Source organism: Terrapene carolina, unplaced genomic scaffold (assembly GCF_002925995.2).
Source record: "Terrapene carolina triunguis isolate 2854851 unplaced genomic scaffold, T_m_triunguis-2.0 Scaffold42, whole genome shotgun sequence".
In the NCBI taxonomy this organism is placed as follows: Eukaryota; Metazoa; Chordata; order Testudines; family Emydidae; genus Terrapene; species Terrapene triunguis.
The window spans coordinates 41,712,626-41,737,565 of NW_020664393.1; the positions used below are offsets into that span (position 1 = coordinate 41,712,626).

The 24,940-nt window shown below is 43.6% G+C and overlaps 1 protein-coding gene across 1 annotated transcript in view; it reads right to left on the reverse strand.

Moving 5' to 3' along the window:
• The window catches only part of MLIP (muscular LMNA interacting protein), a 174,968-nt gene that overhangs the window by 42,459 nt on the left and 107,569 nt on the right, over positions 1-24,940 (reverse strand). The window contains exon 12 of the mRNA XM_024220440.1: positions 4,041-4,166. Coding sequence (XP_024076208.1) covers positions 4,041-4,166 — 126 coding nt within the window. The remainder of the gene's footprint in view (positions 1-4,040; positions 4,167-24,940) is intronic.

Below are 24,940 nucleotides of genomic sequence, written 5' to 3' on the forward strand. Positions count from 1 at the left end.
GGTGGTTAGGGCACTTATCTGGGAGAACCAAGTTCATGTCACTATTCTGCCTGATTCTCTCATATTCCAGGTGAGTGCTCTTACCATCAGACTATTCTGGGATGGTGTGACGTTCCCCTCTGGTGTTATCTGGACCAGTGATCTACTAGGCCTCTCCAATCTTTGACTCTGAGAGCCAGCTTTACCCTGCTCGGCTGTGAGAACCCCCACTCCTGAGCTGTTCACGCACAGCCTCTGGCATGTAAGCTGCTCCCAGCTACTTGATGGGAGTCGTTGGGGTCGGGGGGTTCTGGTTCTGCTTCTGTAGCAGTTCCAGTTGTTTTTTTCACTCTCTTTCTCTTTCTTCCCACTCTCTTACTCTTTCTCTTTCTTCTCTCTCTTTCTCTCTTTCTTCCATAGCCCTTCTGTGTGCAGTTTCTTCTCTGGCTGACTCTTTCTTTTTCTTTTATCTACAGTTCTTTCAGTTGCAGTAATCTCTGGTGCTCCTGCTCCTTGTCTGCAGATTGCAGCCTAAAAAGCTCCAACTTCGCAATCGCTTCACTGCTTTCACGCATTTTCCTACTTTTCTGTTCCTACTTCCCTTTCCCGAAATAAGCAAACAGAAAATAACAAAACTGTGACCTCCTCCTGACTGTTCTTAGCCACTGAACTTAAGACTCACTTAAAATCACAAATATCAGTGCTTAAAGTGTGAACTTCACTTGGACTAACAAGCCGTACATACACCTTGCTTGCTGCGCCACTGTGACGTTCCCCTCTGATTTTATCTGGACTGTTGACCTACTAAGTCTCTCCAATCCTTGACTCTGGGAGCCAGCCTTACCCCGCTCTGCTGTGAGAACCCCCACTCCTGGGCTGTTCATGCACAGCCTCTGGCATGTAAGCTGCTCCCAGCTACTTGCAAGCAAATGACACTAGCCAATATCTCCGGTCCCAGACACAACCCTAGGAACCTCCATCTTGCAGTGTCCAGTTATACCCGCTGGATGCTGCAAGCTTATATGAGTTCATCAGTTTAACAAAGAACTTGATATGTACCAGGCTTGTTATCCCAAGGGGAGCCTATGACACAGTTCAAACCAAACACACTGCTTCAGGTAGAATAAACAAATTTATTAACTATAAAGATCGATTTTAAGTGATTATAAGTCAAAGCATAACAAGTCAGATTTGGTCAAATGAAATAAAAGCAAAACGCATTCTAAGCTGATCTTAACACTTTCGATGTCCTTAAAAACTTAGATGCTTCTCACCACAGGCTGGCTGGTTACTTTTCAGTCAGGGTCTCCCCTTTGTTCAGCATTTCAGTTGCTTGGTGGTGGTGGTGTCTGTAGATGTAGGTGGAAGAGAGAGAGTATGGCAAAATGTCTCTCCCTTTTATCATGTCCTGTCTTTCCTCTTGACTTTGCCCCCCCCTTCAGAGTCAGGTGAGCATTACCTCATCACAGACCCACACTGACCAAAGGAAGGGGGTGATTCCCACGGGGGTCTAACACATTATTTTGTTGCTGCCTAAGCCAGTGTCCATTGTTCCTGTGAGGCTGGGCTGGGTTTGTCCCATCCATGCCCTGATGAGGTGTGAACTGCCTCTCTGTTCTTGGAGAGTTTTTGCATGGGCTTCCTTTAAGCCATGAGGATACATTTTCAGCCTCATAACTATATACATGAAATTGTAACCTATAACCTTACTATAATATTACTGTAACAATTACTATAACATCACTATAACAACCATGCTCAGTGCATTATGAGCTTCCGAAGACACCCAATATGACAAACTTTGCATTGGATACCACACAATCATTTTATAAAGATGAACATAGGGGTGTAGGGTGTTCCCCCGAGGTACAGAGCGTCACAGATGGATCTCTCTCAATCTCTCTTGTTGGACCTGTTCTACTACATATACATTTTTAAATATTCAGTGGGCCAGTGAGAGAAACTTGACTCTATAGCCCTGTGGTTAGGGCACTCACTTTGTATGTGGTTAGACAGAGAGATCTGAAACTGGATCTCCCACATCCTATGTGAGTGGCTAACCACCTGACTATTCTAGGGTGGATCTGCCTCTCCCACTTTCTCTCATTTTTATTAAACTTTTTCAAAGGACTCAATTTCATCCCGTTGTGGAACAGGAAAATTTTTGAAATCTCAAAAATGTTTGTGGGTAAGGAAAACCGTTTCTTACTCAGATCTAGAATCATAGAAACATGGGCTTAGAAAGGACTGCAAGGGTCATCTAGTCTAACACTCTGTCAAGAGGCAGGATTTGTTGTGTCTAAACCATCCAAGATGGATGGCTAGCCAAACTCTCTTTGGAGAGTCCATGATTTTCCTGGGCAGTCTGCTCTATTGTCCTACTGTTCTTACAGTTAGGATGTTTTTCCTGAGATTGAATTTAAATCTGCTATGCTGTAGTTTGAACCTATTGCCTCTTGTCCTGCCCTCTGTGGCAAACGAGAACAATTTTGCTCCATCTTTTTTATGACAGTCTTTCAAGTATTTGAAGACCGCTATCATGTCCCCCCTTAATCTCCTCTTTTCCATACTAAACATACCCAGTTCCTTCAGCCTTTGCTCATATGGCTTGCATTTCATCCATTTGATCATCTTTGTTGCTTGCTTCTGGATCCTTTCCAGTTTCTCTACATCCTTTCTATATAGCGGTGACCAAAATTGGACACAGTACTCCAGCTGAGTTCTAAGCAGCGATGACTACTGCAGTACTATCATTTCCATGACTTGCATGCTATGCCTCTGTTAAAGCAATACAAAACTACATTTGCTTTTTTTGCAACAGCATCACATTGTTGATTCAAGTTCCAAGTGTTGTTATTTCCCATGGTCATCCAGCTCTAGAGACAAACCCTATATTTTATAAAGAAGCATTTATGAAAACACGTGCAGAGGATGTTGGAGCCCATTGGTATATTACAGACAATAGGCCAGACTTAGCTCTGATTTACACCAGTGCAACTCTATTGAGAAAGTCAATGGAGCCAATCTAGGACAAATGAGAGTAGAATTTGTCTCATTGTGGGGAGGGAGACAGTTAAAATAAAATTCTTTCTTTTTTAAGTGTTTTTAACAACAAAGCTTTTTAATTAATACTGTTTTGTTGCTAGAGTGATTAAAATGTGATTAGAAGGCCATAAAGCTAGGGAAAAATTAATTATAAAGGTGCCTTGTTCCCATTTCGTCTGGCAAGAGAACTGCTCAGCATTGTGATCCTCTACAACCTACCAGATGGATGATTCACAGCATACTGTGTACGTTAATTGGAAGCTTCTCCAGGAATTTAATTACATATTGTGGTAAAGGTTTTAATTCAAAGTAATACACATAAACACATATTTACCTATATAGATTGATAGATTCACACAAATACAGTTGCTTTGAGACAGTGGCCGACCCAAGTCAGTAAGTAGCTCAGAAATGAAAAATACTGTATTATCACTACAAGGTGCTCTTAATGACCCTACAAGATGTTCCTAAAGACATTACACAAAGTGGCATGTTTGATACTGGAAGCAAAGTTTGATTTTAAATTGACATGGGTAACAAATTATCAAAAATAAGGGCTGGTTATCTAATCAGGCAGTTCTTGTTTATGTTATGCTTTGTATCAGGACACATTAACTTGCCAGTAGATGGTTCTGTATAAGGTTACAAAGCCTTCTAGTCCTAATGAGTCCATGTCTTAAAAAATTACATATAGATGCTACAAAATGACCATGATCATAATTCATTAATATATAGGCTTTATATTCATATACAGGCTATTTTCCCCTCTTTTAAAAGCCAGAGAGAAGGAGCTAAGCCACTGGATAATACGAAATGGAACATCATCTGGGCTGATACAATTTTAATAGTAAAGTATTTAAATATAAAATGGGAGGGTGGTGTATATATTGCTGCTATTTAATATATATGCACATAAATAAACAAGAATCCAAGATTCAACTTCATCAGCTTCTTAGGAAACTGACAACCACTACAAATTCAGGGAGGCATGGGTGATGTTTAAATAAAGCACTCACCTGCTCAATATCTGGATCTCTGGTTTCTTCAAGGTATTTTTTGAAAGGGTTTGGTTGAAAGGGCTCCTCCGTTTTTAATAAGGTTTTTGTTTTCACTGGCCCTGGACGAATAACACCAGGCTTTGTCTAGATCCATAGCAAGCACAGGGGGAAAAAGAATAGACATTTAAAAACCTGAAGTAGTAACAGATTATAGAAAATGATATTTATTTTTGGACATTTTAATTCCAGTTTTATTGAAGTTACCATATTTCAAAAGATGACATTTAAAAAATATACAAGGACCAAAATAATTCAATTCCTCATTGACTGGCCTGTTTTTGTTTCAGAATATGGAGAAAGGTGACACCAGTTGTGATTTTGCAGTCACAGGAAGCTCTTAATTAAGATCTATTTGTTATCAACCCAAAGGATAGAAACTAGCCTGCCTATCAAACTGTTGTTTCTGCCACCTCTTGCTAGCTGCTCAACTGCATCCTAATAACTTCATCAAGTCATGGATTATTATAACCACATCTGTTTACAGACAGCAAATTCCAGCATGAACTTTTCAAAAGGACACCGCAAAATGAAAAAAACCCCACACAATAAAGAAGGGCAACAGATGATGCAAGTATATTAACTAATAACTTTCACCAATGCATGGTAAGAAAGCACTTTTTAGAAAGGCCAGACTTAAACTCTGGCCAAATATCATATGAGCTTTCCCAGCATACTAGCCAAGAACTTGAAACACACTATGAACAGTGGCAGCAAACAACCATTTGCACAAATGCAATTAGGCTTTACAGTACTAACATCTCAACTTATTCATCCTTCAGTCACTGGAGAGCAATAAAGGTAGAAATGAATGGAAAAGAATAATTGTTTACTCTACAAAGTACAGCTGGCTGAAAAACAATATTTCCAGTTTGTGAACATTTTCAAAATTTGTTCTCTGTCAGCGGTTGGGAGAAAAAGATTCACTCTCTCCATGAAGAGCATTCACCCTGGATGTAGGGGACCCAGGTTTAAGTCCCTGATCTGTCTGATTCAGAGCAAGGCTTTAAACCTGGGTTGGCCACGTTCCAGAGGACTTACCTATTGTGGGCTATTGTGGAATCTGTCTGTCTCTTCCTTATCCTTCCCCTGCCTCAAGTGAGGCTGTTTGTTGGGTGCTGTGTGCACTAGCTGGGTTTCTGTTAGTCTATGTTTGTTTTTTTCTTTTGTTACTTGCGGTTTCTTTCTTTTATGGGTGTTATTGGTTCCCTCCCCTTTTTCCTTGGGGCTGAGGAGGTTTTCTCCATAGAGTCCACTTCAGGTGGACTTAGTGATTTGATCTGCAAGCATGGGGTTTTGTGTGTGCCTGCTGCCGCCTGCACTGTGGAGGACGTGTTGCTGAGTGTAGGTAAGGTTATTGGCTGTGCTCCTATAAAATCTGCCTCTCGAATGAGCAAATCCATAGTGATTTTCCTGGCCGAGGAGCAGTTTGTGAATTGTTTGGTCCACGAGGGACTCTGGGTCAAGGAGTCTTTTGTTCAAGTATTTCTCTTGTTTACTCCTGCTAATAAAGTAGTTTTTTCCAGTGTCATCCCCTTCCTTCACAATGAGACATGAGTGTCTGATTTCCCCCATTATGTGAAGGATAGTTTCTGCTGGTGGGATGATTCTGCTAGCCTGGAATAACCCAGATGTGAGGCATTTTATGATGTTAAATAACTCTGAACAGCCCCTGAACCTGGTTTTAAAGCACCACATGGATAGGGTGGATTATACAGTGTTTGCTACCTCTAAAAACATTAAATGTTTCCTGTCATTTGAGGGGTTCCAGCCCACACATTGCTGGCTTGGGGGTCACTGGTAAGAATGTGGGACCCCAGGATAGTAGGGAGAGGGCTGGGACATCAAGGGACCGCCTGCATCTGCACTGCCAGATTCCATCTCCCCCTCCCTTGCCAGACAGCAGACCCCCCTTCCCCAGAAGAACCCTCTGTTGTGACTCCATAACCTGTGCTTGTACAGAAGCAAGTCCTGGAGGTTGAGGAGCACCTCCCTGCAGAGCAAGTAGAGGGGTTCTAGAGATGGGGGTGAAGAACAGACTGATGAGATGGATTTATGCGGGACTGGGTTTAAAAGAGCTGAGACTCTGGAGGCCCCTGAGCTGCTGGTAGTGGCTGAAGATGGAGCAGTGTGCCCTGAGAAGGAGGATAACATTGTGTTTGGTGGTAGCTCCGTGCCTGGAGCTCCCAGTGCGCTGCTGTCTTCCCGTGGTATGGTGAGTCCTCAAACCCCCAATCCTGCATGCTGCAGTGATGATGCTGGGTCCAGCCTGGGGCGGGGTGGCCTACCCCTCTTGGGAAAATAGATATTCCAGCTGCCCACACTGAATCTCTCTCCTTCATGAATGATGAGAGTATTGCAATTGCTCAATGTTCTTCTAAGCTGGAGGAGTCTGAGGAAGCTGAAGAGGAGGAGGATGATCTCCGTGACTCCTTATTGGTTCCTGATGTTCCAGTCCATCAGCTAGATATGAAAGGTGGGCACTATGTGGAGGAGATTAGTGATATTTTGGATAGCACCAAAGGGAAGCAGGGAGTTGAGGTTGAGGCCTATTTCCCTGATTTACCACACTTTGTTTACTCAGCTGCCCTTGTCTTGAGAGATATCCTGGTTGATGATAGGACACACTCCCATCTTAAGAAGTTGTTGAGAAAGGTGAGAAAGCATGCAGGGATTGTTCAAGATATATATATGTCTCCCCATGGCTTGTTTTGTTCAAAATACTTTCCATCCCACTTTTCATTGTCGCTCTGCTGCTTGGCTCTCTCCTTCTAGTCTCCATGGTGCTGCTAGGGGCTAGACTGGATCACTTTTATAACATGAAGGCCAGCATGAATATGGATGTTCAGTCTTCCATGTCTCCCACTCACTTGTCTGGTCATCATGATGCCTTTCAGTATTTCTCTCCCTCATCCTGCCTGTGCTTCCCGCTGGTGCTTTAATACCAAATTGTTACAGGACCTGAATTTCACCCAGTTATTTGCTGTGTTTTGGAAGCATTGGCAGCAGCACAATGCTGTCTGAGTCCTTGAGACAGTAGTGGAATGTCGGGAAGGCCCAGATACAAATGTTCTGCCAGCAGTATACCCAGCCTGCCATGTGGTCCTTGTATCATGAGTGCCCTGGAATGAGACGTCTTGCACCTTTTTGGCAATGTTGATGTGGGAAACCCAGTGCAGATTCCCCAAACCTTAACTGAGAAGTATCAGCTCCTGAGGAGCTTGGAAGGAGCAAGGAACCCTGGTTAAGGTCCATTTTACTCAGTTCCATGAACATGATGCTCCCTCCAAGGTTCTGTTTCAGGTTAGAGAAAAAGTCTACAGATCATGGGCAGGATTTTTGCCTCTGGCTGCCGAATGGTCATCTGACAGCTGACCCCGCTGAGATCTGGAAAGCAGCTTTTGCTTTTTATAATACTCTGTACTCGCCTGAAGCCTGTGATGTCCTGGCAATGGAAGAGCTGCACCAGGGGTTGCCACTTCTGACTAGTGAGGAAAAGCAGTGCCTGGACACCTCGCTGTCGCTACAGGAGCTCTCTGGTGCAGTCCAGCAGCTCCCTACAGCCAAGGCCTCAGGCATCAGTAGGCTGCCATCTTAATTTTACAAGCATTTCTGGCATTTTATTGGTCCTGACATTTTTCTAGTGGTGCTGGAGTGTGCCCAGGAGATAGCACTGCCCCTCAGTTGCCACAGGGCAGTGATCAACCTGCTGCACAAAAAAGGGGACCTTTGTGACTTATGGAACTGGAGACCTATTTCTTTTCTCTGTTCTGATTATAAGATTTTATCCAGGGCCTTAGCCAACCGACCAAGTCTGGACTCTGATACATGCTGATCAAACACATTGTATTCCTAAACACTGTATTTTGGATAATTTGTTTTTAATTCATTATATTTTTAATGTGAACAAACGTTGTAGTCTGGATGTGGGGCTTATTTCAATGGACCAAAAGAAGGCCTTTAGTTAACCATAGTTAGCTTTTCAAAACGTTAGAAGCTTTTGAGATTGGGCCAGTGTTCTCTTCATATGTTTCTTTATTGTATCATAAAGTTTTTAGTGTCTTAAAGATTAATGGGGGGGTCATAACCACTGCTTTCTAGTTCGCAGAGGCATTCATCAGGGGTGTCCTCTGTCTGGGATGCTGTATGCTCTTAGTTTGGAGCCATTCCTGCACCTCTATTGAAGCTGTCTGACTGGCCTTTCCATGCCGGGGTGTTGGATGCTTTCCCAGTTTGTCTGTCAGCCTAAGCTGATGATATCAGAGTTTTTATCACTGTGACAAGCAGGCATTTTGCACTTGTTTACAAGCGTATGAACAAGCACCTTCTATCTGCATTAACAGGGCTCAGAGCAATTCAATCTTACCGAGTCCTTGACAGTGTAGCGGTCCCACTTTGTGGCCCCAGCAATTCCAATGGGGCACCTCTGAGATTAAGGTGTTGCAGGTCTTTGTTGGATGTGAATGCTATATGCTAAGGAACAGGGTCGGCTTTAGGAAGTGCGGGGCCCAATTCAAATACCCAGCAGCGGTCTGGGTCTTCGGCGGCACTTCGGCGGCGGGTCCTTCACTCACTCCAGGTCTTCCGCGGCACTGAAGGACCCGCCAGCAAAATGCCGCCGAAGACCCGGAGCGAGTGAAGGACCCGCCGCCACCGTGCCACCGAAGACCCGGACCGCCGCTGGGTGGGTAAAAACATTAAAAAGGTGCCTAAGTTAGGCGCTCTTCTTTAGGGCGCGGGGTCCTCTTAGGCGCGGGGCCCTCTAAGGCGCGGGGCCCAATTCGGGGGGAATAGGCCTAAAGTCGGCCCTGCTAAGGAACTGGGAGGGGGCTGAGGAGAAGGTGCAAGGCCACCTGCAGAAATGGCCTGCCTCCTTCCTGGATTCTCTTTTCAGGGATGGGTTTTGATTGCCAAAATCTTGTGGCCTTAATCTTATGGCACCGGACTGTGTCTCTGCACCCTCCCCTGGGCCTTTTGGACTAGATTCAGTGGTATATAAATCTTTTTTTTTTTTTAATAATTACCACTGACTGTGCCCTGCTTTGCTGTTCCTGCCATTAGATAAAGGGAGCCAGGAACTCACTGATTTAGCCAGCAGGGTGGTGGCCTTTCATCGCCAGTCTGTTCAATGGTTACTTTACTCTGACTGCCCATGGGCCTACAGATCCCTTGCTGTTTCTCTCCTCTATCATGCTGGGGAGATGGGCTTTGAGTCTTACCTATTTTTGTTGGCACCTGGTCGATTACGGAGTCTAGATTTGCCCCTATTTTATAAAGGTCTTTTTAAAGCCTGTAAAAAGCAACAGAGGGTCCTGTGGCACCTTTAAGACTAACAGAAAAAGACTAACATGGCTACCCCTCTGATACTTTTTAAAGCCTGGCGACTTTTGCAAAGTGCACAGCCGGACCAGCTGTTTTCCAGTTTATGGCTTTTGGAACAGTTGCTGTATTTTAACCCACTTTTCCCCGCACTCCTCCAGGAGCTGTTTTCTGCCATTAAACAGGCTGGGTTGATCTAGATGTTCCACATGCTTGTTCCTAGTTGGTCAAGCTGGAAGTCAGGACAGCTCTTGCTGTTCAGACAAGAATCCAATCTGTATGTCTTTTGAATAAGGCCCTTTCTGAATTCCAGGTGGCACTCACTCAGTGGGCTGCTTGGTATTTGCAGAGAGTTTTGCAGGAATTATTCTTCCAGGAGGAATGTTCCCCTCGCTAGCTGTCTCCCCTCCTATGGATGAGATCCTTGTGCAACCAGGTGGAGCGTTGTCCTGGAAGGGTTTGGTGAATCTTCCTTTTGCAACCATGATCAAGCAGCTGCTCTATGGAATGAGTGTCAAGGTGAGGCATTATGCCACCCTCTCTGATCTCTCTGATACATCCTGGAGGATGTCCCCTGTCCCTGGGTGACTATGTCCCTGGCTTGTAAGACATTGTTCAAACCTCCTCTTCCTAAGCACTCCAGCGACTTACAGAAGAGGGTCCAGCATAGCATCGTAGCAACCAATCATTTTGTACACCATATTACTCCTACGCTGTCTGCAGAAGGCCCCTTCTGTTTGGCTTCAAACACGGTGTTTCATTTTTTCCTACATTGCCCCCATTTGATTCCTCTTTTTGGTTATTTTTGCAGCAGCTTTTCAGCAGTTTGGGATTGGTTTTCTCCAACCCCCTGTTTGTTCTCGGCGTGAGATACAGGGCTCACATTCAGACAGTTTCCTGACTGGCGAACATTTTGCTGGGTTAGGCAAAACTAGCCATTTTGAAATCTCACCAGAACAGAATAACTGATTACACCTTTCATAAATTGACTTGTAATCTGGACACTTTTCCTTTGACTTGGGGTGATAACAATATTTTGAGTGAACTTGGTGATGATGGTGCTTTAGTGGTCTATGTTTCATGTTCGCTTACGATGTGTTTGCTTTATTTTATTCATATCTTTTTGTGTCTATATTGTAATGCAAAACATTTTTAAATATTTTTGATGTAATGTTATGTGAATATTGGTGTTTTTCATGTCATCTCCTCCCCCCCCCCTTTTGATCAGAAATTTAAGGGACATTCTGTCCTCAATACCTTACAATCTAAACAGACAAGCCAGACAAAGGGTGGGAGACCAGAGATCCATTTGTCAGATAGGGAACTGAGGCACCACAGAGAGTTTGAATGCTTTCCAAGGTGTATGTGGCTAGGATATCAATTTAAGCCATTGCTTGAGTCCCAGGCAAGTCCCTTAACCACAAGTCTATACATCTGTCAATTACCAAAGCCATGGGAAAAACAAGTATTTGGATAAGATAAAGGTAGACACAGTCCTGGGCAACAATGGTTTATATAAGATTGAGGTCAAATAATTGAACCATTATTTTATGTGGTATAGAAAAGTACCTGGTAACTGAAAAATAGTGAAATTGGTTCCATTATTTAAAAAGAGAGGTTCCAGAAATAAAGTTGGAAATGTTGAACCTATAAATCTAGCATCTGTATTAGTAAAAGATTTTGATATATATCCTTACAGACACATTTGGACAGGTACAATTTAATAGTTATGAGTTATCATGGATTTGCAAAATATATATCATGTCGGATAAATCTATTTACTTTTTAATTTAAAAAACTACTGGTCTAGATAGTGGCACATTGTAAATTTAATATGATCTAGATTTTCAGAATTCTTGCTATAGAGTTTGACATGACAGGTTGTTGTATAAACTCTAAGCATGGGCTAAGGAATAATTTGTTAAGACAGACAAAGAACTGATCTGTAGGCAGAAAACAAAAATGGAGGTAAATGTGTGTATTTTTGATGGAAACTATGAGCACTGGAGTTCTGTGAGGCTCTGTGCTGAGACAAACTCTTAAATAACTAGGCAGTAGGCCTCTCTAACATGTCCACATGGTAGAGAGTAAGGAACATTTGGCACATTCTACATAAATAACTGTAAGGCTGCTACTGAGTTGCTTCATTGGGTTCTATCAGTTCCCAAGGTAACTGCACCTCTGACCCCTTAGTGGCCTCCTTGAGGGCATCCCACTTAGATCTCTGACCTCTAACCATCACCTTTCTGGGTGTAGGAACCTCTGATCCCCTCCCTCTAGACCAGGGACTTTAGACTGTAGACTCCTGTAATTCACTGTGATTATCTCAGCAGATCTGACTTTAGTTCAGCACCTGCAGTTCTGTTCTCTCAGGGCGATGACAGTGTTGACCAGTGACCAGCCTGCTCTCTAAAAGCAAAGTTCTATTTATTCCGAACAAAAACATTACCAAGAAAACATATCATAAAAACAGTAAACTAGATCTAGATTACCAGGCGGTCACCCATCTGCCACATGAAGACTCTGGTAGGACTAAAATACTTTGGGCCATGTCTGTAGCGCTTGTCTCTTATTGTCACTGTCTCAGGTCAATTTTTGGATTGGGTGTGAGCAAGTTCTCTTTCAGTTCAGGGCAATCACTTTGCACAGTTTCACATTCTTTGTCTGCCAGGCCCCTTGAATAACGTCACACCAATATATGTTATTTCCCCAGACAGTCTGCACTTCAAAAGGCTGGTTACTTGCATTGTTTCAGCATTAGGAATTCTCATTAATTATCCCCACCCCAGTGACTATAGTTCCTGCAGGAAAACCATATATAAGATTTAGAAGGTTGATACAATATAGTCTTTACATAATTCATGTGTCCACAGCATCTGTAACATCTCAACATAATAGTCTTTAAATATTCCATGCTTCTAAAGCACCACCTCTGTCACAGGTACAGCCCATGGGAGCAGAGCTAAGTAAAGAATTGATTTTTTGGTTTGGTGGTCAAACCAAAACAATAAAAAATAAAATAGTTTATTTCTATAGTCAAAACTGGTTTTTTTTCAAACTTTCTTGCCGAAACAAAAAAACTGAAAAAATGTCATTCAGCTTGAACAAAATGTATCAAATGGGATACCAAAACCAAACAACATTTCAAAATAAAATGGCTAGTTTGGAAGCTAAGTCTTGCCATGATATGATAATTCAAAACAAAATGTCAAAGCAATTCACTTTGAAAATGTTGAACCAAATCGTTTCAACTTAAAAAAAAAAAAAAAAAAACTTAATTTTTTATCCAGCCAAAATTATGCTCCAAATTCAACCCAAATACACATAGTTTTGTTTCCCCTAAAACTGCATTTTTTTGGAGAATTTACTGCTTGAATAAAAAAATTCATCCAGCTCTACATGGGAATAACTTCCCAAAATGGGAACAAGAAGTAGGTGGAGCTCTGGCTCTCAATACCTTATGTCCTGGCTAGCAGCCTGTGCAAATGCAGTAAAGAAAGCCAATATGACGGTTGATTTGCTCAAGAGGCTTATATAGTATATGCTTAAGGACATTGTGCTATCATAAGAACATAAAAATGGCCAAATTGGTTCAGACCAATGGTCCATCTAACCCAAAATATTGTTTTCCGAAAGTGGTTGGCACCGGATGCTTCAGAGGAATGAACAGAACAGGGCAATTATTGAGTGACCCACCTCTGTCATCCAGTCCCAGCTTTTGACAGTCAGAGGCTTAGGGACACATGGAGCATGGGGTTTCATCCCTGACCATCTTGGCTAATAGCCATTGATGGATTTATTCTCCATGAATTTATCTAATTCTTTTTTAACTCATTTATGCTTTTGGCCTTCACAACATTTCCCTACATTTTACAGATGCTACATTGTTAAAATAACCTCACTAGATCATATTAGCCCACAGTACAGTAAATGGAGCACTATAAAGTTAGTCAAACACCTAAAGGTTCAGGCTGTCTTTTTGAGCATAGGTATGATGAACCATGAACTCTTCTATACCTCCTATACCTCCCCCCCCAGTAGTCAATTAGTTACCACAGTGTTGCCAGTTTAGTCAATAGTTTATTCTCCCCTTCGTCCCGTAAATTCAAACACCACCTCTAATTTAAATTCCTGGGGAAAGTACTGACAACTAGTTCCCCGGGTTGACTGGACATTGCGTGAAGTAGTACTTTCTAAAGTATCCCTTTATAAAGAACATTATAAATGATTGGTAGGCTACTTATTTGAAAAAAAGATACAACTAAGTTAGAGAAAGTAGAATGTAGGGCCGCAAAGCTGATAAATAAAATCCAGAGATTTCACATATGAGCAGAGCTTGACAAAACTGAACTGATTTAATCTAAATCATCTTCCATCAGAAAGTAATATGACTGAAGTGTTTAAAATAGAGAAGGGTTTTGAAATTAAATGTGGTTTTTGAGATTATTGATTTGGGGGATATAAATTTAAGTTATGGATGGTCTTGAACTAATACTACTCATGTCTACCCCACTCCTAGCTTCGTACCCCTTTCAGATCCATCTCTTGTTTCAGTTAAGATGGACTATAAATAAAAAGAATTTCAGGCGACGTTAGTTTTACTGGAAGAGTGATGAATAGTCAAATTGCATTTCAAATAAGATATTTTGATTATGGAATTTAACATGTTAGTGCCTGATCCAACGCCCATTTAGCTGATTAGTTAGTTTATGCTTGGGAGTAAATGTCCATTCTTTCTGGAGGGTCAAGAGGGAATTTAGCACTCCATGATTTTCTCCCCACTCAAAATGGCTGTGGAAGATTTGCCAAGGAGTGTTTTTCTCTACTTTCCAACAAAAAGTTATGTATAAAAAATTAATTAAAATACAGGATTGGGATGGCATAGTTATCAAATTACTGTACTGGCAGAAGTACTCTTGGCCTCCTAATGGTCTTACACAACTATGTAATTAAAAGTTTATTGAGCTACCTGAAATTGTCAAGAATAAGCTGTCTTTACAGATGAAGCATTGCCTTCAAAAGCAGATTGTAGAAAATGCTTTTAGGGCTGTATTTTCTAAAGAACATTAATGTCAAGTGCACACAGTGAGATGAGTCATACATTGCCAACAGTCTGACACACATCAACCAGCAATCAGAATTTGAAATACATCATTAGCTACTTACCAAGTTCTAACAAAATCATTGGTTCAAAAACAGAAGCCTGAGCTCTTTCTTTGCTAGCAGACAGCACAACTGACAATAGGTAGAGTGCCCATAAGCAAGCTGAGATTTTCCTTTGCCATGCAGGGCTGAGTCACAATACCATCACCCCAAAATTTTAAAAGTTACAGTAATGGACAGGGATTATACGTGACTGGTGTACTCTAAAAGGAGTGGATGCAGGCACATATTCACCTCTTGCTTTTTCTATTATTATTAATAAATAATAATACCTAGCTCTGATATAGTCCTTTTCACCAATAAATCTCAAAGCACTTTACAATGGAGGGCAGCATCATTATCCTCATTTTACAGATGTTATATTGTTTAAATACCACACTAGATCATATTATCCCACACTACAGTAAATGGGGCTCTATAAAGTTATACATACACCTAAAGGTTCAGGCAGTATTTCTGAGCATAGGTAAGATGAGAAATTAGTCTGTTCCAGGCACTGGTGGCTACTGAAAATGCTGTTTGGGGGTAAGGGGCTGCAGAAAGATAAAAAAGCCAAGGAAATGAGGTCTGGGGGCAGGGCCGGCCCACAACATTTTGGCACCTGAGGTGGGGAGCTCAAATGATGCCCCCATGACCTCTCACTTGGGCAAAAACTTTGAAAGGTCTCAATTCTGCCTTCTTCCTGTTCTACTCCTCTCATGGTACTGCTCTGCTACCTATCCCAATAAAGGAGAACTAACAACTTGTTCAAAAATTTTAAGTAACACTTAACTTTCAAATGCCTGAACAGCAAATGTAACTTTTCTTGTCTGCATAGTAAACACTGGTGTTTTTATCTGTTTGAATAATCAAAGTGGTGCTTTCCATGCCTTTTTGATTGCAAAGATTTGAACTGCTTCCTGAAGGTCCACAGTCTGGGCTAGCTCATGCTCTACTGAGATGGTTGCAAGGCCAACCAGCCTCTCCTGTGTCATTGTGGAGCGTAGATGAGTTTTTATTAACTTCAGCTTGGAGAAGCTGCGTCCTCCACTGGCAACTGTTACAGGAAGTGTTAGAAGTATGTGCAGAGCAACAAAAGCATTTGGAAAGAGGGTGGTCATCTTATTTGTGAATATATATTCCAGAACAGCCTTTGGAGTTGATCCTGCTGAAATGTATCTTGAAAGGGCTTTCAGTTCATCACCTAAATCACTCGCATCAATATCGCGCATGTCATCATGTGTCAACACTGTCTCTAGTGCCTTTCATTGCTGGTGTAGGTCTTCTTCAGGTATAGTGAGGAGTTTTGGAATATCATACAACATCCCAAATATACTGCTGTGTTCCTTGAGCCACATGAAATGTTCTTCAACTGACTGTATTGCACAATCTGGTTAAAGAATTCAACTTTGAATTATTGTTTGGGGTCTCTTATGGGATTATCCCGTGCTTTATAATCAAAATGTCTTCTTCTTTGGTGACTCTTGTATTCTTGAATGGGTGGGAAAAATAGCTTCAGTGTGAAGTTCCTCTGCCAACTTCTGTGCACTCTTCAGAACATTTTGAAATCCTTCATCTGACCGGTAAGATTGTAGGTATAACTTTGCTTTGTCCAGTTGTTCTATTGCTCCAGATATATTAAAGTCAACACCTTGGAGTCTCTTGCTTACAACATTTATTTCAAACAGTATGTCATGCCACAACACTAAGCCACACAGAAATTTTAAGTTATGTACGTTTCTGGTGATTCCATTTCCCTCTGCCACTGTTCTCCCACGAACAGTTCCCGTCATAGCATTATCCTCCATAATGGCAACTATGGCATCATCTATCTTCCCAATTTGGTGTTTGATAGGCTTTATTGTCTCCACTTGACTTTCCCATCATGTGGCACTCAGTGGATTCAGTGTCAGAGAGCATGTTCCCAGATGTTGCTTCAAAATTTGCCATCGATGAGTTGATGCAGAGAAAAATACATAGATGCTTTGAATTACATTAAAAAATTCAGCAGCCTCACTAGAATCTGATGCTGCATCACTGACCACCAAGTTCAATGAATGAGAACTGCATGGGACAAAAAAAGCTCAAGGGTTTAGCTCTTGGATCCATGTCTGCACTCCTCTGTTCTTTCCTCTCATGTTGGCAACATTATCGTAGCCCTGACCTCTCATGTCAGCTATCGCAATTCCCGTATCTTCCAGCTTTTTAAGAAGCACATTTGTCATACCAGCTCCTGTAGTATCATCAATGTCAATAAATTCTAGAAAATGCTCTCTGACAGTCACCATTGCAGGGACATTTTCATTAGATTCTGTTGTTACAAAACACACCATTAAAGTCATTTGTTCCGTATGGTTGATGTCAGGTGTGCAGTCCAGAATAACAGAGTAATATCTTGCTGACTTCAGATCTGCCACAATCTTCTGTTTGACTTTTGTTGCCAGTAACTGTATGATCTCATTTTGAATTGTTTTTCCAAGGTAGTGGTGTGTGTACATTTCTTGGGTGATGACTCTTCTTAGATGCTCCTGGAGTATAGCATCAAACTCAGCCATCAGCTCCACAATTTTAAGGAAGTTTCCATTGTTTGGCACATACAGCTGATCTGAAGTGCCACCCAGTGCTAGGATTTGGGTAGCAAGCATTCTCACAATGGCAATGAGCCTTTTCAGAACATTTTGCCAGTAAAGAGACTCTGATGCAATCTTCTCTTGATTCTGATCATCTATGGTGGCCTTTAACCTTAGTCTCATCTCAAGCTCTTTCCACCTATGGAATGCTCTCTGGTGATTTGCTGCCTTCTCATGGCATACCAGATTTTTCCAGTCCTTTGTTCCTGTAGAATCCAATGTGACTGGAACATTAGACTGGAAGAGTTTGCTACAAAAACAGTATGCAGCATTCTGGGTTTTTGAGTACATGGCCTCTCCACTTTGTCACCATTGGGGATTTCACGCCAGTAATGTGTTAGATAGAAACTTTTATTTTCATTGTCTTTGGGGAATATGAAGTTTTTCACTTGCTGTGGCCCATGCAGTACAAGGAAGTCCCTCAGGCTACTGCTCAAATGGGTCCACAGTCCTGGATCATTTAGAATTAAGGAACTAAACTCAGCAGCAGCTGTTTCTTGCGCCTCTACCACACTCTTTTCTGATCTACACTTTTCTTCAAGAATGTGCATGGTTACATCCATTTGAGATGGAGATATGGATGCTGCACTCTAACTGGAAGATCAGGCATCTCCTCACCACCCACATCCTCACTGGGGCCGGAAGGCTCACCGTGAACATTTGTGTCTGTGTATCTCAGGAAAGCGCCTTCCTGCTTAGATAGAAAAGCTTCCTTTGCTTTTTTTCTTTTTCTGAATGCTGCCCCAGAGGGGCGTTTTCTTCTTTCACTCATGACTGCTGTTCTGTGCCAGCTATAGTGGCTCTCAACACTCAATTGAAGGGGACAAATAAGCAGGCTGGTAGCAGGGCCTGACTGAGGGAAGATATCAGCGTCTTAAGGGCCTAACTGGATCCTACTACTTCAGTTCACTGCCTGTTCTCCTCAAGTGGGTTCAGGGAAGCAGCAGGAAACAGGAAGCTCCCTGAGAAGCTGGTGTTAATCAGCCCAGGCTCCTGGGGGTGCTAGAGAGGTACATAAGAGGCTCCTCCTCCTCTCTCTCCCTGCAACTCCTGCTGTTTTCTGTTATTCCCTCTCACCTTTTCTCCTGCTTGCCTGTTATGTCTCTTGTGCCCTCCTTCCTCCATCACAGCACTCCACCATCTCTGTGCATCTAGAGCAGAGAGAATACATATGCACCAGCAGCAGACACAATTTTCTACACTCTGGGTCCTAGTGGTGTCCCCCCCCCCCCCAGTCTGGCACCTGAGGCGGCTGCCTCAGTTCACCTCATGGTAAGGCCAGCCCTATCTGGGGGTTGGGTGCCACCCTCCTTACTTGCCCAAAGGCTGGGTAGATTTTCAGATTTTTTTTACTTCCTACTTCCCTACTAACTCCCTAAACCTTTGATTAAGTCTAGGTCCTTTTTAAAACCTCTCTCTCCCTGAGACTCTGATTCCTACCTAATCTTTTCTCTTGTCTGTATGCACTCTGTCTTTGTCTATCTCTATATTCTCCTCTCTTTAAAAAAACATCAAGAAAGGACTGAATTATGTATGAATTAGTCTTATGCAGTCATCTCCCTATAAAACTTTCTGTCATTACTAACAAATATCAAGTGCAATTATTGCTATAGTTTAAACTGAGTCACATTCTTGTGCTTTGCCTGGTGTCTGGCCATTACAGTATGTACTCAACCTGGGCCAATTCCAGAGAGGTTCTGAATAGCCACTGAGCACACACCACTTGCATAATCACAACAGGGCTGCACACACACAACTGGTACTCAGAACTGCTCAGGATTTGGCCTGTACAGTTCACCATCATGTCCACAATGCCTGATATAACTGTGCAGCCTACTGGAGCTCACAGCCACTCCTCTAAAGGACAACAAATAGAAAACCCTTCCTAGAGACACACCATTTATTAATTTAGACAACAGAATCAGAACAACCACCTGTCAGAATTTTGAGCATAGACAGGGCCCCACTCACTAAGAGGTATCAGTTTTATCCTTGAGTCCAAACCTGGGTGGCTCTGAACAAATGCAGAGGTGCTAGGCTGTCACTGCACATTATTTTTGACAAAAATTGATGTATTCAATGATAAATTTTGTTGAAACATTCTTTTCCCAAAAACCAGCCTCTCAGCCCCACTCTACCTCTCACACGCTCCCCAAAGAAACCTACTGCTCAATTTGTCTGTTTAGAATGTACACAGGAACACTTGCTAATCAGCTGAAAGATTAGAGTAAATGAGGCCTGGGAGATCCCTCAATGTCTGATGGCTAAACACCCCAAATAAACCAAAAGCAAATGAGGTCTGGAGCTTGGTTGCCAGAAACCACCCAGGCAGAAACCCCAAGCTCCTGGTGAAATGCAGAGCAGTTCCCCCAGTTGCCTTCTTTGCTTAGAGGTTGCCAATTCATTAGTAATGAAGTGGGGCTACCATTAGTGAAGCAGGCTCCAGAGGGCCCTAGTTGTCTTCTCTCAATTCTCTTGAGCTGAGGGATGAGCTCTCCCAGGTCCCACCTTCCACTGGAGTGCTCTTCTTCCACTATCTAGATCACTGCTTCTTCCCTTTATTTGGGATGTTAGGAATCAGGCTTATAATAGCTATGTTGGGCTTTTCTATGGTTCCAAAGGGTGTGCACTGCTCATCAGTTATTAAACCCCTTTATTTTACAGCAATCTTCCTGTAAGCAAAAATTTTGTTTCCTGATGCTTCACAGAGGATTGCATTTTGAATGCTTTCTGTTCATTGTTGCTTTTTGTCAATTTGTCTCCTTAACCAACACTCCCACGTCATCAGATGCAATGATATTTAACAAAAGAAGAGAGTTAGTTTCTGTCTCTCATGGAGCACAGCATGCTTGGGGAATCCCCAGCTACTGCAATGATCAACTGGGGCCTTTACAATCAAGAGCAGGTTAAAGAAGCCCTGAGGCTGCTCTAAACAACACGGCTGATGGATTTGGTAAAGAAAATGGCCCCAAGATAAGGGAGCCACAAATGGCTGTTTTATGCTCAGCTATTGTCGGGCATAGTTGAGCATTGAGCCTAGGGAGGGAAGAGACCTTAGGTCACTTTGTACGTCCCACTGAAAAGGATGAAGCCACACACACACACACACCAAGTTTGTGGGTATTGTCGCCCTAGGCATTGGTTGGGCTGAGCTCCCTATAATGATACTTCAGTTCTGCATATACCAAACGGATGTGTTTTGATCACTACAAGTACAATCTCAGGTGCTTTGCTTAGTTGAGTTTTAAATTATTTTAAAATATTTTCCCCTGCCATTGCTTTTTGACATGAACTGGGGATAAGATATGTAATTAAAACTATTCATTTATTTATTTTTGTTATCCAAATCTTAAGTTTATAAATGCAATAAAACATTCCATGATATGAATGAGGGTCTAATAGAGTTCTTCCCAGGTGCACTTGAAGTCTGAAGGCAAATGCCTGGGGCAAAAAAATGATTTATGCCCCTCTGACTAATTATTCACAGATCTCTGTAAGGAGGAAGGACATCTGGCAGAAGGACAATTATTTTGTATGCTGCTGTGCTGACAGAGCAGCAGGACATATCTGAGAGCTCATAGAGCTGGATAGGCATCTCTTTGTAATGCAGGTTGTTATTTCTATTTACATACAAATATTTGAATGTCAAGAAATGTATGAAATGCAAATGACACTTTCAGCTAACTCTGTGCTTAAGGGAATATGCAAGATCTGAAGCCACTTAGCCTCCATACACAATTCAGAAAGAGGACTCTAGGGTACATTCCTTAGTACACATCAAGGGACTCCAGCATATAATAGAAACCTTTGTGTTATTCCACTTAAGGCATTTATATTCTGCCTACCTACATTTCCTGCTGCAGTTTCAACAGTCTAGGGCTTTCTTTATTGTCTTTCCTGAACTGTTGTATAGTGTTCTTAAAAGTAATGGCTACATTTCACCCTAGAGATGGCTACAATTCAGTGACGGAAAGCAATCTTGTATAGAGGTAAATGCTGCTTCCTCAGATGTCATTCCCCAGTGCCCAAATGCCATGCAATTAATGGCCCAGAAGAAGAATCTGGAGCAGCAGACTCTGGCCGTACCCTGGAACTGCTAAGTGTTCCATGCTGGATGCTGCCCTGGCCAGGATTTGGTGGCAAGTGATTGCTGAATTAAGTTCAGATTGCTTTATACCAAAGGGAGTTATAATGCCTTAATTCTCAAGGTTTAACTGCTACTCTGCTCAGTCACAGTTTAATTTACTTCACAGACGTAGTGCTAAGCAGCTTTAAACTTAGGAAAGTCAGTGAGCTGCATGATATATATATTTCTCCTAATGAATGAATTATAGAAAAATCACTTCAAGCTGTTAAATCACCTGGCAGTATGCCTCAGAAATGCTATGCACATACCTAGGAGTTAAGCTACACCCTTCCACGTGAGCTGTATCATGCCGTGCATTATCTAGGTTTCTCTCACTTTTTAAAATATGTATGAAATATATTTAGCCTTCTCTTCAGCCCACATATAGAATTCCTGTTAATATCACTAACCTGCGGGCCTGAGTTCAATTCTCTCTGTTTTAGATGGTTAGAAAGAGGCACCAACTTCCTGGTTTCCCTGAGGGCAGGGCCGGCTCTAGCGTTTTTGCCACCCCAAGCAGAAAAAAAAAAAAAAAAAAGCCGCGATCACAAGCGGTGGCAGCTCTACCGCCACTTCATTATAGGGCGGCAATTCGGCAGTAGGTCCTTAGCTCCAAAAGGGAGTGACCGCCTCGCCGCCAAACAGCCGGACGTGCCTCCTCCCTCTTCATTGGCCGCCCCAGGCACCTGCTTGCTAGGCTGGTGCCTGGAGCCGGCCCTGCCTGAGGGTACTCAACCCTCACTCCGCCACAGGCCCCTCTCCCACTCCACCCCTTCCCCCAATGTAGGAATGTGTTGCTCCCGAATCGTCTGCCCACGAGAACGGCAAACTGTTCCCTTGGCAACGAGGCAGGAGTGACCTTGTCCCAGTGTCTGTATTTGGGAAACTTAGGCCTGGTCTACACTAGGCGTTTATGTCGACTTTAGCGCCGTTACATCGACTTAACCCTGCACCCGTCCACACCACGAGGCCATTTAGTCTGACATAGAGCTCTCTTTAAATCGATTTCTGTAATCCTCCCCAACGAGAGGAGTAGCGCTAAATTCGAAATGGCCATATCGAATTAGGCTAGGTGTGGATGGAAATCGACGCTAATAGCTCCGGGAGCTATCCCACAGTGCACCACTCTGTTGACGCTCTGGACAGCAGTCCGAGCTCGGATGCTCTGACCAGCCACACCCCGGGAAAATTTGAATTCCTTTTCCTGTCTGGGCAGTTTGAATCTCATTTCCTGTTTGGACACCGTGGCGAGCTCAGCAGCAGTGGCAAAGATGCAGAGCTCTCCAGCAGAGATGGCCGTGCAATCCCAGACTAGAAAGAGGGCCCCAGCATGGACTGATCGGGAAGTCTTGGATCTCATCGCTGTGTGGGGAGATGAGTCCGTGCTTGCCGAGCTGCGCTCCAAAAGACGGAATGCAAAGATCTACGAGAAGATCTCTAAAGCCATGGCAGAGAGAGGATACAGCCGAGATGCAACGCAGTGCCGCGTGAAAATCAAGGAGCTGAGACAAGGCTCCCAAAAAACCAAAGAGGCAAACGGACGCTCCGGATCCAAGCCCCACACATCCCGTTTCTACGAGGCACTGCATTCCATCCTAGGTGCGGCCGCCACCACTACCCCACCACTGACCGTGGACTCTGAGGATGGGATATTGTCCGCGGCCGGTTCCTCCGACATGTTAGCGGATGGGGAAGATGAAGAAGGAGATGAGGAGGACGAGGCAGTCAACAGCGCTGGCACCGCTGATTTCCCCGACAGCCAGGAGCTCTTCATCACCCTCACAGAGATCCCCTACCAACCGTCCCCCGCCGTTACCCCAGACACAGATTCAGGGGAAGGATCAAGCAGTAAGTGTTTTAAATATCTTAACATTTATTTATAACAGAACTTGCATATTTTAAATATTAACAATAGCTAAAGTGCTTTCAAGTATGTAAACTTTTATTTATAACAGAACAGGAAGATTTGAAATATTAACAATGGGTAAAGTGCTTCTAAACATGTAAACAGGAAAGTGCAACAAAAAGGGGAATCTGAACAAAGGGTATCATGATTACTGTGTCTTTGGCCGCTTCAATGTATAGTCCGAACCATTTTAAGAAAATTCAACAATGTCCGCTTCATGATTACACTGCCCAAGACGCTCCACTCTTTTGTCCCTCCAAGGGCACCTAACCCAAAAACTGGTCGATGTGTCCGGGGATAGAGGCGAGATCCCCCGGGGAGAACTCCTCATAGGCCTCCTGCAGGTGTCTTTCCAGCCTAATTATCAGGTTCTTTGGCAGGGAGAGCTTATTAGGCCCCCCGTGGTATGACACGTTTCCATGCCACAACGCCAGCAGGTATTCGGGGATCATGGCCTTGCACAGCATAGCAGCAAATGGCCCCGGTTTCTGCAGGCTGTCCCGAAGCATCTTCTCCTTCTGGCTCTCCGAGACCCTCAGGAGGGTGATGTCTGGCATGACGCCCTGCTTTGAATTAGGTAGGGGAAAGTTAGTATTGGGACTGCTTGCCCGTTCCTTTACAGAACTGCAACCGCCGGTTTACAGCCACGCGGTTTACAGCCGCGAGGGGCTGGGACAGGGGCAGAGTTCATGCTTGCAGGATTGCTGCCAGCAGAGACTCGCATTGCTTTCTATGTGAAAGGAGGCCAGTGCCACTCTTAAAGTTTTAAGCAGCCACAAGTCTACGGCTTACCATGTTTGCCAGCTAGACAAAGTCCGGTGTCCTGCCCCGCTCCTCAGCTCGCCACAGCAAGACCGCAGGCACTGTAGGCGAGGGCCGAAAATTCGACCTTGTCCTCAGTGCGCGTGTGATAGGTGCTCTGCATGGTCTTGTTCACAGAGAAAGACTATGTTCTCTGTTCACAGATACATTGATCTGTCTCAGGAATTCACTCCCTTTTTCCAGTTCCCACAGCCACATCTGCCCAGAGGCTAGCGCACATTAGGAGGAGGAAGAAGAGGACACGGGAAGACATGTTTGCTGAGCTAATGGGATGCTCCCGAGCACAGGCAGCCCAGCAGACACAGTGGAGGGAGAACTTGTCCCAAATGCACCGGGCAAACATGGAACGGGAGGAGAGGTGGCGACAGGAGGACCAGCAGGCGACTCAAACGCTGCTTGGACTAATGAGGGAGCAAACGGACACGCTCCGCCGCCTTGTGGATGTTCTGCAGGACCAGAGGCAGGAGGAGAGATTCCCGCTGCAGTCTCTCTCTAACCGCCCTGCCCCGCCACCAAGTCCCATACCCCCCTCACCCAAAGTCCAAACACGGAGGGGCAGCAGGGGCCGTGAAAACTTTCACTCCACCCCAGCGGACAGCTATAGCAGTAGAAGGCTCTCATTCCCCAAAATCTGAAAAGTCCTTTCCTACCCGCCTCACACAAGACCCCGTCCAAGTTTCACCCCCCCGTTCCATGTGTGGTTGTTAATAAAAAATACGTTTCTGTTCATTACTGTTTCCATCCTCTTCTTTTGGAGGAGAGTCTGTCTGAAGGGGGGGGAAGGGGCTTGGTAATTAGACAGGACAGTCACCTTTAGCAGGGGGCAGGCCCAGCAGCAGGGCACATACACAGTGCAGTGACTAGTAACCCTGGTCAGTCTGGGAGGTGGCTTTCATGTTCTGTGGGGGGGGGGGGG